The 19,243-nt window shown below is 40.7% G+C and overlaps 1 protein-coding gene across 1 annotated transcript in view; it reads left to right on the top strand.

The window, feature by feature from the left end:
- Nucleotides 1-19,243, top strand: part of nrxn3a (neurexin 3a) — a 634,542-nt gene that overhangs the window by 477,253 nt on the left and 138,046 nt on the right. The window contains 1 exon segment of the mRNA XM_050061947.1: nt 17,308-17,489. Coding sequence (XP_049917904.1) covers nt 17,308-17,489 — 182 coding nt within the window.

Raw genomic sequence — 19,243 nt, 5'->3', positions numbered from 1 at the left:
GCAACAAGGAGAACCAAGTTGAGTTAGCACACAGCCTCTAACTCTGCAAAGACCCTGAGCGACCAGCTTCCTCAGAGTTTCACCTTTGGAACAAAGAACACAACAAAGACTGCATTTGGAACCACAGCTCTTTCCTGCCTTCCTCTGCCAGCTAACAAAGCAGCACACCATAAAGCGACTCTTTCTTCCATCTATTCAAGGATCGGTAATGTAACAACTGGGCGTAGCTTTATCACAGCTGTACAGGCTAAGCAAGAATGTTTAACTTGTTGTATGTGATTTAATGCTGTTTACTGAGTAATTGTGATTGTTTGCAGTCAGGTCATTGGTTAGTTGGCTTCACCAAAGCTAAGTGTTTAGTTTGCTAATACTGTTCACAAACAGATTCTTGCACACAACTAAACAATCTCTGCACTAATCCAGACCATTTGCAACACATATCACATTCTCATAGACTCATTTAGAAATAGGCTTTTAACAGAGCTACACCCAAAGAGGCAACTCAAAGTTCCCGCTTCTCTTCCTTTGTCTTTGTCCTGACCACATGGTAAGCCAAACACCTCCCCCAATCTGAAGCCAGCTTTGATTCAGCCATCTTGTAGTTCCCTGTTGTCAGCCATTTTGTTTTGTGGGCCAAACGGCCCTTTGATTACCAAACCCACCTTTGTTTTTCCTTCTCTCTCTCTTTCGCATACACACACATTTGTTTTTGAGAGCGAGAGGATTAACTAACGTCAGGTCAGTCCAAGTAATTAGTGGAAACAGCAAAATTACTCAGTAAATTCTCCTGTCGTGTTTCTGTTCTGATCTAATCTGTTGTGTATTTTGAGCTACTAAGGCTACCGTAGTAGTGTGAGCCTCAAGTTATTCTGGGTAATGTAGTAACCATTGTTGTGCTACTGGAAACAATGAGAAGCAGCCGTGTACATTCGGTGTAAGGAGGAATAAACAGTTAACAAGTCATCTGCTGAGTCTTTATTATTATGTGACAAGAATACTCCGACGATTTGGGAGTTATGCCCTTTCTCTATCATTTTCATATTAAGACAACATGATGGATATCTTTTTTTGTGTCTGTACATCCAGTGGCTGGGTCTCAGCGGTTAGCATGGCACTTGTAGGGGGTCAGTACATCTTGCGCGGAGGGATACACCGGTGAGCAACAGCTGCGGCTTGCTCTGGGACAAGTACGCTAGGTCACTCGGTAAAAGCAAACAAAGAGACGACACGGACGATATTACTCACCCGACTGAAAGCTGTCCATCAGCTCCTGCAGGCCTGGGGCGTTTTTTCCAGTTCATCTTAGGAACATGAAAAAAAGTTTAAATCACGCCAGGATTAGTGATTGCTGCAAAGTTTTCACTCCTTGTGATGCACTCTCTGCGGCGGTTTTCCTCCTGATGATATATCTCCCCAACGATGGTAGCACCAAATCACATTCTGGATTCTGGACAGCGCAGGACGTACTGACCCCCTATAAGCGCCATGCTAACCGCTGAGACCCAGCCACTGGACGTACAGACACAAAAAAGATATTGATCATGTTGTCTCAATATGAAAATCATAGAGAAAGGGCATACCTCCCAAATCGTCGGAGTATTCTTTTATGTGAAGATACACAGTGAAGACATAACATAATCCTAACACAGCAAAGCTGTTACCTGCAGCCTTCACTTGCAAAGCTAACGCTACTAATGTTAGGTCAGTCCAAGTAATTAGTGGAAACATGCTAACATGCTAACGTTACACACAAATTAGTAGTAAAGTAAGACCTGTTCATAAATGTTCTGGTGTAGCTCTGAATTTCTTATAAACTGAGGACAACTGCCTGCTGTATATTCGTGTTCATTGTCAGAGTCACAGATAATTTTACATGATGCTCCTTCGTTATCCGCCATGACATCAAAAGTACAATCAAGTCCTCATAGATACATCTCTGGTAAAACTGTTAGGTGTTATGTGTTCAGCAATGCTTGTTGCGTACTGCTTACTCGAAGAACACTGTAAACACGGCTCCTTCTTCTTCTGTGGTTTAATCGCTGCAGGCCACTGCGGGCGAGCAGAATCACTTCCGCCTCAGGTACCATATTCTGGTTTGCTGATTTCCGCTGTGTGTTCGACCCGAGCGCGGCTACGCTAAATAGCCATATAGAGAAAGGCTTTTTTGTCGCTGTTGGGTTCAAATAAATATGCGGATCTTCAAGGGGAGGGTGATACGAACTAGGGGCAGTTTTATTAATGGTAAAAAGTTCCGCACAGCTGCTTTAATTAATCTGATGACTTTGGGATATATTCAGCTATACATGGTTCAACTATATCCAACAGCAGCCTTCTCTATAACCACAATAAATAAGTTGCAAATGAGGCGTGAGGAGGTTATTGATACTACTACTTTCATTGATACTCAATATTGGTTCAGTTCTGGATCAATACTCATATCAGGTTTTTTTTACTATGTTTTACTAAATACTTGCTTTCAAAAAATCTAGATTATTTTAAGAAAGAAACAATCATGACAGTATTATAATTGATTTAGAATAAAAAATTTACATTTTTTTAGCACAGCATTAACGTTTACAACAGCCAATTTACTATAAAATCTCAATAATATTTCACTGGAAACAAATCTGAAATGTCAGTAAATCATATTCCTGACATCACAATACTGAACAAAGTTAAAAAAAAAAAAAAAAAAAAAAGAACACAGAGATCAGTCAGTATCAGTCATTCCTCTTGTACTCCGTCCTCCTATATTAGCTGAGCTAGCATGCATGCTATAGTTGTGTTAAACAACAACGGATTATGTTGTTCGCTCGCTGACTTTCATGTAATGGTAAATGGACCTGCACTTGTATAGCGCCTTTCTAGTAATCTGCAGGTGGTAAGGTGGAAAGAGTACGGAAAATTTGTACTCAAGTACAAGTACTGTTACATTGCTTAAATTGTACTCAATTACAAGTAAAAGTTTGTACTCAATTACAAGTAAAAGTACTGGTGTTTAAAAAATACTTAAGTAAAAGTACAAAGTACTCCTCTCAAAAACTACTCAGAGAATTAATTACTTTTAACTGATGGATGTTTTATTGCATCGTCAATAGCAGGCATTCGATTTGATTCACCTGTATAACATATAAAAAACAGCTCACCTTATACACTGAAATTACTGCAATGATATGCCTATTATGAGGCAAGAGTGTAAACACATGGCACACACATGAATACAAGGGGCTCACTGACTCCACAAGAGTCACAGCTTTCCAGTCAGCCCCAAATTATCCAACTGTAATACTGTTTAAGGACCCCAATATGCAGGAATAATAAAATAGAATAGGCGAAATTACATAAATACCGCACGCAAAATAACCGCGTGGGTTTTGCACAAAACTGCAAGGGATTAGAGTGAAGTGGATGTGTCTGTAAAGGGGTAACGTTTATCATACGAAAACATTTTCATTCAGGTATCTTGAAGTAAGAGAACAAGGGACCCCTTGCTTGTGCCCTGTTTTCCATGCTAAACATTAGCCTAAATTTGGAGCACTATTTACCCCCCTTACCGACAAGCTAACATGACATGGTTAATTTTCATGGTTAATGTTTCATATGACATAGCGTCACTCTAGCACAAAATATAGGCCTGCTGAATGTAGGCCTGTGAGTATTAAATGACTACAGATTTAATTTATTGTAATGACGGTGGTTGTCCAAATATTAAGCTAAAACATTTCTAAGAATTGTAGCTCAATTATGCATGCACACACGCACACTTTAGCTAGCTCCGTCTTATTTTAATATCAGGCAAACCAATGGCAGTGACAATATCTTTGCAGACTTATCTTAGCCAAACTAATAACCAGTGCTTAATTTTTAAAATTAGAAGTAGGGGAACACTTTGGGCCTCTGAGAGAGCAGTGTTCCCCCACTTTTTTAAGCGGCACCCGAGCCGCCTCACTGCGCGACCCCGAATGGAATGGTTGTGACATCTAGTGTTGTCACGGTACCAAAATTGGGACCCACTGTACGATACCAGTGAAAGTATCACTGTTCTGAGGAGTATCACGATACCACAGCAAAAATGAGGCAGATGTGCCTTTTGTCATTTATAAAAAGATAAATCACTTTTCTATAATACATCAATGATATTTCAGTGGAATAAATTACTTATTGACTTATTCATACTTTAAAAACAGCATCAATAAGTGATTAACATAGCGGGGGATCAAAATAAAATAAATAAAAAAAATAAAAATAAACCAGCCACCCTCCTCCTCTGACAGTCTCTTCATAAGTAAAGAACAGTCCCTAAAGTAAGGTGAGGTTTGTGGACTGTTACTGACACAGAGAGAGAAATGTGAACGGCTCGTTTCTCCTCTGACACGCCACATACCTGTGTGCCTGTGTGCCTCGGTTGTCCAGGTACTACTGGGCAGTCATGACGCCAACGAAGAGGAAATTACTGGACCTGGAGTCGGACTAGCCGGTAAGCTGTTATGTTGCGGCGCGGAGCTCACGGGATTTGCGCGGAGCGCATGGACACTCACCCTTGGCTTCTTTGTCTCGAAATCTTCAGTCCATAAATTAGTCTCTACTCCGCTGTGTAGGTATGTTACCGCCAGACACCTGTGCCTGCTGCAGCGGAGTTGTCCTTTCCTTACGTCATAGATTAATTGGCGCGGTCGCGATCGGACAGCCTTATTGGCTACAAAGATGCAGATGAAAGGTTTGAATATTAATTCAAATTGTGGCAGTACTCAGTAGCGACTTATGATTTTAAAAGTAGCAAAGTAGATTACATGGTGTAAATTGTACCCAAGTAGGAGTTAAATTACACACTTGAAAAAACTACTCATAAAAGTACAAGTACCCAAAAAAATCTACTTAATTACAGTAACGTGAGTATTTGTAATTCGTTACTTCCACCCCTGGTAATCTGACCACTCAAAGTGCTTTTTACAGTACGAGTAACATTCATACACCGGTGGCCAAGGCCTTATTGTTTTTTTTTTAAACACGATGCAACAGCCATCAGGAGTAATTTGGGATTCAGTATCCTGCTCGAAGATACTTCGACATGTAGGCTGGAGGAGCTGGGGATCTAACTGCGGATTTTTCGATTGGTGGACGACCCGTTCTACCTCTGAGCCACACCACGGTTCAACTGTGTGTGTGTGTGTGTGTGTGTGTGTGAATCAATCAGTCAATCAATTTTAGCCCTCAGAGGGCTTTACAGCCTACGACATCCCTCTTTCCTTTGGATCCTCAGAGCGGATAAGGAAAAACTCCCCAGAGAGAGAGAGAGATGCAGGACAGACAGTAATGACAATAGCTACAATAACATTAATTTAAGTAATAATATTATAATAATAATAACAGCTATTGTCATACAATATGTTGTACGTATATATTAATATATGATAGTATATGTAAGTGACAATAATCATATGTGTATAATAATAGTATGACGTATGACTAATAATAACAGCAGCAGTAGGAGGCCTCAGGCAGGACCACGGCAGCAGCACAACCATGTCACACAATCTAGGCACAGCTGTTATATGAGGTAACCTGACAGACAGTGGAGCACAAAGGCTCCGGAGAAGAAGCAGAGTTAGTGACATGCAGTAGAGCCGAGTTAGCAAGATGCAGTAACAGGACATGAATGTTAGCAAAGGAGAGAAAGAGAAGGAGAGAAGGTGCTTGGTGTATTATAGGAGGTTCCCTGGCAGACTAGGTCTATGTCAGCCTAACTAGGGGCTGGTCCAAAACAAGCCTGAGCCAAGCCTGAGCCAGCCCTAACTATAAGCCTTAAGCCTATAAGCCTAAACAATGTGGGTTTTGTTAATCATTGTCAAACTTTCTGGGGAAATCTTGGTCTTATTAGGAGAGATGGCATTCATCCCACTTTGGATGGAGCTGCTCTCATATCTAGGAACCTGGCCAAGTTTATTAGTAATTCAAAACCCTGACAACCCAGAGTTGAGACCAGGACTCAGAGTTGCAGTCCTACACGCTTCTCTGAGTTTCTAGTGCAGTTACCCACCCATAGTTTTATACAAACGGTGTCTGTCCCCCGACCACCTAAATTATCTAAATCTAAAATGAAACAAAGAGGAGTTGTGCATAACAACCTCATAAAAATTAAAACCTCTTCTGTGACAGAAAGACAAAACAGGAAAATTAAATGCGGACTGTTAAATATCAGGTCTCTATCGTCTAAAGCAGTGTTAGTAAACGAATTAATATCAGATAATCATATCAATCAATCAATCATATTTTACATCCGACCTGGAAAACTTCGCAGCCACTTTTATTTGTTATAGTGTACCGTGCTCCTGGCCCGTATTCTGAATTTGTATCTGAATTCTCAGAGTTTTTATCCAGTTTAGTTCTTAAATCAGATAAAATTATTATTGTAGGCGATTTTAACATTCATGTTGACGTTGATAATGACTCCCTGGCTACCGCGTTTATCTCATTGTTAGTCTCCAATGGCTTCAGTCAGGGTGTACATAAACCCACTCACTGTTTTAACCATACCCTCGATCTAGTTCTGACATATGGAATTGAATTGAATTGAATCCTCAGAATCCCTCGCTATCGGATCATTATTTGATTACTTTTGATTTTTTTTTTCTCGATTACACGCCACTCAGAAACAGTTACTATACTAGATGTTTATCAGATACTGCTGTTACAAAATTTAAGGAAATGATTCCTCCGTCGTTAAATTTAATACCATGTCCTTCAGTAACAGAGGTTTCACGTATTGACTTTAAACTCTCCTGAATTGATCATCTTGTCGATAGCGCCGCAGGCTCACTGCGAACAACACTCAACTCCGTAGCACCTCTTAAAAGAACGTTAACAAAGCAAAGAAAGTTCGCTCCTTGGTATAACTCTGAAACCCCGTAAATTAAAACAAATATCACGAAAATTTGAAAGGAATTGCCAATAAACCAAACTGGAAGAATCTCGTTTAGTCTGGGCAGACAGTCGCAAAATGTGTAAGAGGGGCCTCCGCAATCATTATCGGTTATTGTCAGCATATATTCCACACACAAAGAATATATATCTATATAGATAGATATCTAAATCTATCTATCTATCTATCTATATATATATATATAGATATAGATATATATTCTTTGTGTGTGGAATATAACCACTGGTATTCCTCTGACCTCGTGTGTTTATGTACCATCTTAAATCCTTGTTAATGTAATGTTTCATTGTTTATCTATCTGTTTTTTTTCGCTCTCCTTCCACAACGTTACCATTTGCATATCTGCCAACCGTGTTTTCGGGTTTTTTTATAACACAACCCCTGTATTTGATGTCACAACGCTATGAACTGTGGGTAATTTCCTTACCGTAAGTCCGCATCGATGCGGACCTACAGTAAGGGGGCATAAAGGGCTCACTCACTGACTCACTGACTTGACGATTTGACAATGGGACAGCCCTCACACATTCACGCACTTCACATAAACGCACCTCTAAGTCAGTGAGTCTGTAAGGGATCAGATTGGAATTGAGCCTCTCTCTCTCTCTCTCTCTCTCTCTCTCTCTCTCTCTCTCTCTCTCTTTCTCTCTCTCTCTCTCTCTCTCTGGACCAGCCCCTAGTTAGGCTGACATAGACCTAGTCTGCCAGGGAACCTCCTATAATACACCAAGCACCTTCTCTCCTTCTCTCTCTCTCCTTTGCTAACATTCATGTCCTGTTACTGCATCTTGCTAACTCAGCCATACTGCATGTCACTAACTCAGCTTCTTCTCCAGAGCCTTTGTGCTCCACTGTCTCGCAGGTTAACTTATATTGCAGTGGTGCCTGGATAGTGTGACATGTGTGGTTGTGCTGCTGCCGTGGTCCTGCCAGATGCCTCCTGCTGTTGCTGTTATTATTAGTCATACTTAGGGATGGGTACCGAACTCCGGTATTGAACGAGCCCCGGGACTACATTTTTCAATACCGCAGTATTGATAAGCTCTGACCTTAACGACTCTGCTATCGGTACTGGAGCAGTCGCGTTTTTTTTTTTTTTTTTTTAACAAGATAAACATTATCTTGCACATTTATCTCACCAACTCCGTCAATTATCCGTCATTGTATCATAATTTTCGCTATTCTCCCTGAAGACGAGCGTTCTGTGTCGCTCACCCTGGCTGCCTGCTGTGTGTGAGTGGAGAGCAGGGGGGCGGGGCTGTTGTTCCAGTGACAAGACAGCGCATACACCAACTCAAGCTCGTAGCCTACCTTTAGATAGATAACGATGGCGGAGAGAGCCAAACGGTCAAAAGTGTGGCTTTACATTACAAGAGTTGATGCAGACACAGCACGTTGTCACAAGTGTGACAAATGTTTTGCGTGTAAGGGCGGCAACACTAGTAATTTGTCAAAACACCTTGCAAAAGTGCATCATATTCAGACAGGAAGATGTACAGTGTTTGAGTGCCCTAGCACAGCTAGTTCATCTACGTCCAGTCCAGGTTTGTAACACTGTGCTAGCAGCCAACACGTGGAGTTAATAACCATTAGCTATTTTGCGACCCTAAATAGGGTTTCCGGCACAAGATAATGGCTTACCGGCGACGGAGAAGCCTGGCTCCAGGTCCAATATTTTCCTCTTTGTTGGTGACATGACTGTTCAGAAGTAGCTGAACAGCCGAGCCGTGGCAGCACACGGGTATGTGATGTGTCAGAGGGGAAACGAGCCGTTCACATTACTCTTTGTGGCAGGTAACGGTCCACAAACCTCAGCGCACTTTAGGGACTGTTCTTTACTTGTCAGGGGAGGAGGGTGGCTGGTTGATTTTTATTTTATTTATTTATTTTATTTTGATCCCCCCTATGTTAATCACTTATTGATGCTGTTTTTGAAGTATGAATAAGTCAATAAGTAATTTATTCCATTGAAATATCATTGATGTATTATAGAAAAGTGATTTATCTTTTTATAAATGACAAAAGGCACATCTACCTAATTTTTGCTGTGGTATTGTGATACTACTCAGAACCGTGATACTTTCACTGGTATCGTACCGTGGGTCCCAATTTTGGTACCATGACAACACTATTATTTTATGTATTTTACATTTCAAGTTGTAAAAAGTAAAATGTTTTGTTAAAAAACTGAGAAAATAAAGCAATTTATGTTCTTAATTTGTTTTTTTCTTCCTCAAAAAGTATCGATAAGAGTACCGTTAAAATACCAGATTGATAAGCAGTATCGATAAGAGTAGTAGTACCGATAAAAACTTAACGATACCCATCCCTAGTCATACTTCTACTGTTATTATACACATATGATTATTGTCACATCAGATATTAATACTTTCAACATATTGTACTAGAATAGCCTGTAATGTTAATTATAATATTATTACTTTCATTATTGCTGTTGTAAGCTACTGTCATCACTGTCTGTCCTGCATCTGTCTCTGTCTCTCTCTCTCTCTCGTCTCTCTTTCTGTCTCATTGTGTCATACGGATTACTGTTAATTTATCATGTTGATCTGTTCTGTACGACATCCATTGCACATCTGTCCATCCTGGAAGAGGGATCCCTCCTCAGTTGCTCTTCCTGAGGTTTCTACCGTTTTTTTCCCCGTTAAAGGGTTTTTTTGGGGGGAGTTTTTCCTTATCTGCTGTGAGGGTCCAAAGGACAGAGGGATGTCGTATGTTGTAAAGCCCTGTGAGGCAAATTGTAATTTGTGATATTGGGCTTTATAAATAAAATTGAAAAAAATTTAAATCAAAAACGAAAGTCTTAAGTGTAGTCTTAAATACGGAGATAGTGTCTGCCTCCTGGAACAAAACAGGAAGATGATTCCACAGAAGAGGGGCCTGACAACCGAAGGCTCTGGCTCCTGTTTTACTTTTGGAGACTTTAGGAACCAAGAGTAACCCTGCACTCTCAGAGCGCAGTGTTCTGGTGGGATAATAGGGCACTATGAGCTCTCTAAGACATGATGGAGGCTGACAAGTTAGGAGTAGGAATTTAAATTCAATTCTGGATTTTACAGGGAGCCGCTGCAGAGGAGCTAAAACAAGAGAAATGTGATCTTGTTTCTTAGTTCCTGTCAGTACACGTGCCGCTGCATTCTGGATTGATTGCATTCTGAGTTTTCAAAGACTTGTTAGATCTACCCAATAATAGGGAATTACCGTAATCCAGCCGAGAGATAACAAAAGCGTGGACCAAATTTTCTGCATCTTTTTGGGGGTCTGCCCATTGGTCCGACAGCCCATTGTTCCGACCATATCAAACCCATTGTTCCGAAGTCCCGTTGTTCCGAAATCATCATGATGCCCTGTGGTTAAGGTCTGGTTAGGTTTAGGCACAAAAACCACTTGGTTAGGGTTAGGAAAAGACCATGGTGTGGGTTAAAATGAAAAAGAAAGTGGCAAACACATAAGCCGTGAGCCTGCTTCGCCTCAAGCCTTTCCCAGCTGACCCAGAGCCGGTGCTCAGTCCACAAGATTGTGGAAATGAAGGACTTACAGCGACTTGAGCCATTTTGTACCGCTATGCGTGTTTCTAGTTGGACTATGTTTACGAGCACAAGAGTTCAGCGAGCCACCGAAGGACCGCCCTGCGGATTTACTATTGGTCCTGCAACGTAGGGAGTTTTTTTAAACTCTGAAATTGTATCCGCCCATCTAAACACAAAATCAGGGAGAAAGACATCAGTCTTTAGTTACACAAAGTGTCTAAAGACTGACTTGTGAGTCTATTCAACCAGTAGCCTACTTTTGTTGCGTTGCTGATCCTCTATGGTACACAAATACAGTATATCCTAGTATAATCACATTTCGGAACAACGGGACGTTGGACTAACGAGAGGTCGGAACAATGCTACGGCACCCTTTTTGGGACCGAATAGGCCTAATTTTTGCAATATTACGCAGATGAAAAAAATGGGAGTTAAAAGACAAATCTTGATCAAATATTACTCCGAAGTTTCTTACGCCATTGTATCTCTTAAAACAAGTAGCTGCAACATTGCCTCATCTTCTGATTCCAGCAAAACTGTACTGTCCATGTATGAGCACACATAATCGATATAACCCTCTTCATCATTTTTTTAAGCTTAGCTGAGTCTTGGTCAGGTGTCTGTGGTATGTTGGTAGCAAGCTGGGACAACTCATCTGTAGGAAGACAAAATAGTCCCTTCTTGATAGCCCAAACCAACTTCTTCCTCTCACTGTCTGCCATTGTGAACACTCATTAGATGCCCATAGCCCTAAAAATCCCTCGCTCTGGCAGCAGTCAGACACCCTGGATTCTCGCAGCCCCTCGCTCTGACGACATATGCACACAGGTCCACGGGTTCAGGGATCACTGGATCGATGACGTTCTCCACCCACAGGTGTCGCCAATCCCGGACAAGCCCCCACAAATCTGTTACAGGTCTCAGACAGAGAACCTATATACAGATAAGATTCCTGTTGGAAACAGGAGAAAAGAAGACACAGGCAACAGGTAGTTCAGTTCATTGCGGCTTCACTCCGTGCATTTTATTTGCACACATGCAAAAATGTTTTCCTTGCACAATTCAAAATATCAGATATAAAATAAATTACATAAGCTGATTATGGTTCTTTTTTCCCTTTTACTTTCATATAAAACACACATTCTCTCTTCACAATAAATATAATGGAGTCCAACCAGTGTATTAGTCTATTAATGTGTCCTCATTCGGTCTAAAAATTGAGCTGTATTTACATTTAGTCCATAGTACTACAGGAAAACACTATAAAGAAATGTAGACTTTGCAGGTCCTTATATGTTCCCTCATTTACTCTGATATTCAGTGTAAAATAAAACTTTAAAAGAAAGTTGCTTGTAATGACAATGGCATGTCAGTTTAGAAGAAATATATGAGCTGAAGACTTGCAAATTAAACTTTTAGGGTGTGAAACATATTTACGAATGCATCAAAATGCACTATAGTTATTTAAAACAAGCTCTTACATCAATAAAATATTATTTTTTCCAAAAATGAAATGTGCTGGAGCCAAAAACAAGACCACATTTAGGTATTACATTCATCTCAATTAAAAGTTTACGGCCGGTATTCTGACGATTTCTGCTGCTTTGTCGAAAATTGCTACTGCTGCATAAACCGATAGGTCTGTCTATCGATTCACGCTACTTTATCAAAAAATGCTACTTTATGGTTTTCTATCTGTATATGCAAAAAAGGCATAAAATAAGTGTTTTCTTTTCTCATTTGTCTAATGTACAAAAAGTGTAATGAAATTAATATTTCATGGGTAGTGTATTTTGATGGATGAAATACTTGGCATCAAATAATGCTCCCACTAATCAATGCATTCATGTAAGACTACTAATTACCTCACTGCCACTGTAGGATTAATGGCAGCATATTGCATGCTAACTTAACTTCTTAAATAGGCCAAAAGCGCAAAGAAAATGAATTTTGAGGATGTTACTCACCATTAACAACAGCGTGGACTGACAAGTAGCAAAAATGTATGGGCGTGGAAACAAAACTTGGAAAATTGGCTCTGCGCATGCACAGAACCACAAAGCAGCACTTCTCGACAGGTAGGGGAAATCGACAGAACACTGGCACCATCTTAGGTCACAGTAAGAAAACAAAGAAAGAGACTTTTCCCCCTACTGGTCAGAAAACCCATATAAATGCACTGACTACCCTCACAACCAATCTAACACTCATTTTACATGTTTGACAACGTGTGTATGCAGTTATGCAAGTTTAAAGACTTCACAGACCTGTTGGAAACCGGAGAAAAGATGACACAGGCAACAGGTAGTTCAGGTCTTTGCAGCTTCGCTCCATGAATGAGGAAGGACAGAGAGACCGTTGAAAAAGCGTATCAGTGGGGGAAGCACCGCACCACACTGCCTCCTGCTGATGACATTAATATGCAGCAGCATTGTAGGGAGGGCTTGCCAAGAGGACATAATAAACCCTTACAGATCACGCTCAAGTGTTTTTCTCGCAGAAATCCTGAAGCCCCGACATAAAATGTTGTTTCGAAAAACGTCATATGAACTCTGTTTTTAGCCTTATTGTAGCCTGTAGCTCTGACTGCTTCTCTGTGCTCTGTGCTCACGTGTGCGCGCTTGCGCGAGACCAGCGAAAGCATGAGCTTTGCTTACCCGTGTTTACATCACGTGCCACATGCACCGCAGAAAGAGACAACAGTAACCACAGTAGCTAAAAGATAATTTGCACTACGGTCTTTTAGCAAAGGACAGCCCAACATGTCTGAAGACTTTGAAATTGAGGAGGAACAGCATTTCTTTGTTGAGCCATATTTGTTTGAGTCCAAGTATACGGACGCGGAACTCAGGCTACTGGACGAAGCAGCCGCTGCAGCTCATGAGTCTCAGCCAGCCGCAGAATACCGGAGTTGAGCACTGGAAACCTGGTGGTGTAGTTGTTTCAAATGCAAAGCAATGCCAACGGATGAGGAAAGTCTTTGCTGCTCAGACTGGGAATTGGCGATGCCTGCACTTGAGAATCTGGACATCAGTACTGACGAGACTGCTGCTCATCAGAGACCGTGCATCACCGATTACCCTGAGCGCGCACACGTGAGCGCGGAGCACAGAGAAGCAGTCAGAGCTACAGGCTACAGTGAGGCTAAAAACAGAGTTCAAATGACATTTTTCCATACAATTTTTTATTTCGGGGCTTCAGGACACTTGGATCACTACGGATGAGCATGTTGGAGATATTTTGTGGTTTCAATTTTGTGTTCTTGGACGTTAGTCTGGGGCGCCGTCAGCCATTAGGTGTGCTAGCCGCTCCCCCCGCCGATCTCCGCAAGGGAAGTGAGGACTCTAAAACTTCACCTGAGCCTCCGTCGGCATATGAGTGAGTAGATAATGGCTGAATTTTCATTTTTGGGTGCACTATCCCTTTAACTCGCATGTCCGTGCTGAAGACTGTGCAGGTGCTGCACTGCCTTTGCGGTTGAGTTCCACTTCTTTTGTTTGTCAACATCACGTTATTATGAAACATTTAGACAACTGATTATGGACATTTTTGATACGATGCCCGATTGTCCATGTCCGCATCATGATGCATCTAAGAATCAACTATTTCCCCCACCTCTAATTATTATCTGATATTAAATCATTTATCAGCACTGCTTTAGATGACGAGATGGGATGTTTAAAAGTCCACATTTATTCATCCTGTTTGATTGTACTTATTGGGTTTTTATGTAAAACTCTTTTGTTTCTTTTAGGTTTAAATAATTTTCGTGGTCAACTCACAGACACAGATTTTATGGCAATATGGGTGGGTAACTGCTCTAGAGGAAGCTCAGGTAAGTATGTAAGACTCATGTCAGACTCTGCTTCCTGGTGTCATCTCTGGGTTGTCAGGGTTTTAAATTCAGTCACAGATGAGAGCAGCTCCATCCAAAGTGAAATGAATGTTGTCTCCCTTAATCAGACAAGGTTTTCCCCAGAAAGTCTGCCAGTTATTACACCACCTTAAGCCAGTGGTTCAATGATAATATGCGGCTATACATGTCATCACTGGTCTGGTTTGGGAGGTGCCCAGAGAAAATTATGGAGTCTGACATTTTTTAGTAATTTTATTGACCTCTGACTGGCGTAATCAGGCGTTATTACTGCTGACATGAATAATAATCTAACTAAATCTATGCTTACCCTCAGCAAGCAGTTTTATATTTGATTCAGTGTCGCCTGTTCTGCCCCAGGGATACATTTGACTATGGTCGCTGGTGTTGCTAACTTGTGAAGTTCTTTCTCATTAAGTTAGTACTTGATGTGCTCTGTACAATGCACTATGGCTCTATCGATAGTAGAGAAGGCAAATTTGTTTTTACTATCTTCTGAGACACTTCTGGGACACCTCTGAAACATGCTGCTCTATGTCTGCCAGAATTACAAGAATTGCTTGGAGAGGTGATGATCAGCTCGGGAAGCCACTTGGCCACCTTGTGGAGATCTGCACTCTACCAAGTGCACTTTTCTAGTTGTTAGTATTATTACAATATTTCATATCTCTGTAGTGCAGTGATACCTGCTATCAGTGGCGGCTCCTGCCAAATTTCTCAAGGGGGGCAATTGTTGTGATGATGGCTGAGGTGACCCGTTCAGTGGGTATATTTGAATTAATTTGGCTCTACAATGACTGAACAATCCACTGTGGTCATCAACAGACTAATTTTCATCAGTTTGCCCACACAAATACCTTTGAATGTGAACAGAGACCTGTTTTACCATTAATCAAATAAAATTGAGTAAGGTATTCACTGAGTCATTGTCAGTCTTAATCAGAAAACATTTTATTATAGCTAAGTGGAAATTCATTTTGTGTTCTGATTAAAGAAATAAATGTACCCTACAACTTAACCCTATGGGCCCTAGGCTCATATCACAGTCATTATAAAGGCTACATACACATGCTATATCTTGTTTTGTTTTGTTTTGTTTTTCAGGACAATCTGGGCTAACCAGATTTGCCATCATTCCATGTCCTTCTATGTGCCTATATTTTATATAAATTTTTATATCAATGAAAAACACAAATCTGTGTTACTAAATTCTTACATTTGTACATGTATCTCACCATAGCAAGTTGGAAGTTGACATATTCTGCCATTTATGAAGAGGGGAGACTCTCTGGAATCTGATAATATAAGAACCATGATGGTGGGACATTCTGTCACTTCACAGCTGTCCAAAACATGTGGTTTGTGCCAGGCGGACATGATTGCCAGACACGTGTCAATAATGTATATGGTGACTACTGCCCTGTCACGCATGCATAATTAGGCTACAGTTTGTAAAGGTGAAGTGTGTTGGTCTTATCATAGACCATCAGACACTATCAGAGTGTCAACTGGACAATATGGAGATATTTGCATCTTGAAAGCCGGACTACAAACGTGGATAGACAGGGAGAAACACACGCAAGCCTAAGACGTGGTAAGATACGATATTTCTCACTATATGAAGTGACTGATAACAAGATCTGTATAATGGATTGTAAAGAAATTCGTCAGGTTTTTATTTTGTAGACAATTGATCTATATTTACAGCGTGATGGGATGACAGCACAATGATATGTGTGGTATCACTGGACAGCTCTGGTCCTGTGCTTTCATGTGATATGTGTGACATTTCTGTGCGACCCTGCATTCGCGAGTAATCCATCCAAGAGTAATGTGTGTGCAAAGCTGTATGAAGGCTCTGTTATACATAAATTTAGTGTAACTTTATCATTTTTTTCGCTGTGAAAACATTGGACTACCGACAAGTGCTTGGTCTTGTTGGAAAGCTGCGGTCCCGCTGTTTCACGTGATATGTGTGGCTTCTCGCTATGACGCACGGTCGCGCAGAAAATCTATAGAGAACAGGTTTGAATTTGGACGCACTATGCGTCATTCCTTTTTAATCTATAGGGTTAAAAAGCCTCTTGGATCAGCTGGAAATGTTAGCCATGTTGATCTTGAATGTGATTGCTACGCAGTGGCACTGCCTCATGTGATGTCGGAATAATCGGAAAAATGAGTTTCCGACCGTAAAGCAATATTTCAGTGGAAACAGTTGACGACTTGTTTTTTAAACATTTTGAGTGATAAAATACAATACATCTTCTTTGTAATGTCCATGTTGTCTCCACATTACAACTTAAACGCTCATGGACACACAATGAAGTAGGCTACCGAAGAACGACATGGGAAATCGGACCATCCGAGGAGCGCATGAATGATACTTGGTGGTTTACGTATGACAAAAACACATTGGGGTGAGCCCTCCCGGAACCCATAGAGATTGCATTTGAGTGCCTGCATTTGGAAAAAAAGCCTTTTACATGAAAGTCTATGAGAGTGATCGGGGCGATTTCCAGGCAGAGTGATAACGCCCCAAAGGGTCGGAACGCGATTTCACATGCAGACGAGCTGTTTCAAGTGAAAATTATCAGAATAATTAATATATTGTGTGTATAATGATGATGATAATCATACATTTATTATCATCATCTTCCTTTCGTGGCTCAAGGAGGGGCGGCACCCTATCGCCCTCTATTGGCCAGCCGCCCCTGCCTGCTATTCTTATATTATCTTACTTAACTGTCACAGCACCTTTCCACTACATGATATCATCAACTTTCCTTGCATAAGCCTACTAATATTCAGTGTATTCTGGACACTCAGTATATATTTAGACAGCAGATTTGAAGTGGTTAGAAGATGGATGGATGGATGGATGGATGGATGTGGTTCTTGTTTGAGTTCAGCTTATTATTCATTTATTCTTATTTTCTGTTCAGCTGGGACAACATACATCTTTGGCAAAGGAGGAGGCCTCATTACATTCAAGTGGCCAGCCAATGAGAGGCCGAGCACCAGGACGGACAGGCTGACTGTTGGCTTCAGTACCTCTCTGAAAGATGGCATTCTGGTCAGGATTGATAGTGCACCTGGTCTGGGGGACTATCTAATGCTGCACATAGTAAGTTCTCACACACACTCTGCTTGCCTCATGTATGCGAAGTAATGTATTTCTTTAGTATTGTTTTCTTACAACTGTACATTTACTGGGCACTAAAGACGGACTTGATTTGATTTGATGCTATGTGAAGTGGTCAGTGTGTTAGTCTGAAGGGATATTTTCACTACTAGCTATTTTGAATTGCAGCATGAGGAAGTGGTTAAGGAAGAAAGAATAAAAACACATGATTTAACATATTTATAGGTGTATTTTGGCCTTTGTTATCCTGACCTGTTTCGAGTTCAGCACCCTCAACAACAATTTTTCCTACAACATCTCTACTATTTGCTCCTGCTTAGCAGCTGATAGAGACTCAAGTGATAGGTAAATCCAAAATTTTCGTATTTGCTCCTTACTTGACTGGAAATCGTGAGAGTCATGAGAAAGGATACTTGAGACCAAACTTTGTGGAAGTCTTTTACCAAACTGAGACACCTTTCTTTTGGAAATCTCTTGATGCAGCTGATTGGACTGTTTGACACAACAAGAGCAAAATTTTATACCAGGACATATAACTGAACTATGCTCGAGAATTTGCTTTCTGATTTCCATCTAGTTGAAAATAATACATCAGTATTAACTGTGCGTCTGATTTCTTAATGAAATGGTTTTTTTTTGCTTTTATAAAAAATATTACTGTCAGGTCGAGGCATATAGTAAGTTGTTTTTCAGCAAAAAAACCCAAAACAAAACATATTTTAATATGCCTGTGCTTTGGATCAAAGTTGACTGATCTTAAAAGGTTTTGGCTAATAAATAATTTTCAAAATTGCAAGACTTCATAACATGCATTATTGAATGAAGAAACAAAACACACAAACAAAAACAGACAAACAAAAACAACAACAACAACAAAAAGCTTAGCCTCATACATGCAGTTGTGCTCATAAATTTATATACCCCTGGCAGAAAATTATATATTTATTAGGAAATATGACTGATCATGCAGAAAACTATTCTTTTATTTAAGGATAGTGGTCAGGTGATGATTATTATCACACAATTGTGTGTGCCCACTTTCAACCAAAGTTTACATACTCTTTGGCCTGATAATACAACACATTCTCCCTCTGATCTTGTCACATATTGACATTTGGTCATGGACTTTCCACATCCATAAACGACATGCAAGGTACCCCAGGGGGGTATTCCATCAACGTAGCTAAGAATATCTAGACTAAGGTGTAATCTTGAAGTTTGACTAAATGCCAACTCCCAATCTAGCGCCAGCCCGTTCCATCAAGTGAAATCAGCTGGCTCCAACTGACGCTAATTCAAGCCTCACCTGTTAAAGGGATAGTTCGACATTTTGGCAAATTCGCCTATTGCTGTAATCCCAATAGTCATATGAGTAGGTACATTACCTTTAATTATCAGTGCCTGTTGTTCTGAGATCGGTGGGGCAGAGCTGCCTGCTGTTCGGAACACAAAATGGAGGTGAACGGTACAGCCCTCTCTCCCTCAAAACTAATCAAATACACCATCAAATGACTCCAAAACGCTCTTGTGGACAACTTGTAACTTACACATTCCCCACGCTATGAAATAATAATGTAATATTACGAGACAGAGTTGTTTTGAAGCCAAATGCACAGCCGGAACTACATTCCAGATATACAGTACTTGCTGGGCGGAGTGATTTCAAACAGCGTATGTTTAGTGCAGTTACTCCCGTCATCAAAACAAGTTTGTTGAGAAGAAGCCAGAATATACAG

The sequence above is a fragment of the Epinephelus moara genome, chromosome 14, assembly GCF_006386435.1.
Source record: "Epinephelus moara isolate mb chromosome 14, YSFRI_EMoa_1.0, whole genome shotgun sequence".
In the NCBI taxonomy this organism is placed as follows: Eukaryota; Metazoa; Chordata; class Actinopteri; order Perciformes; family Serranidae; genus Epinephelus; species Epinephelus moara.
Note: the sequence above shows the minus strand (reverse complement) of the source record. Positions and strands in the feature narration are given on the sequence as shown.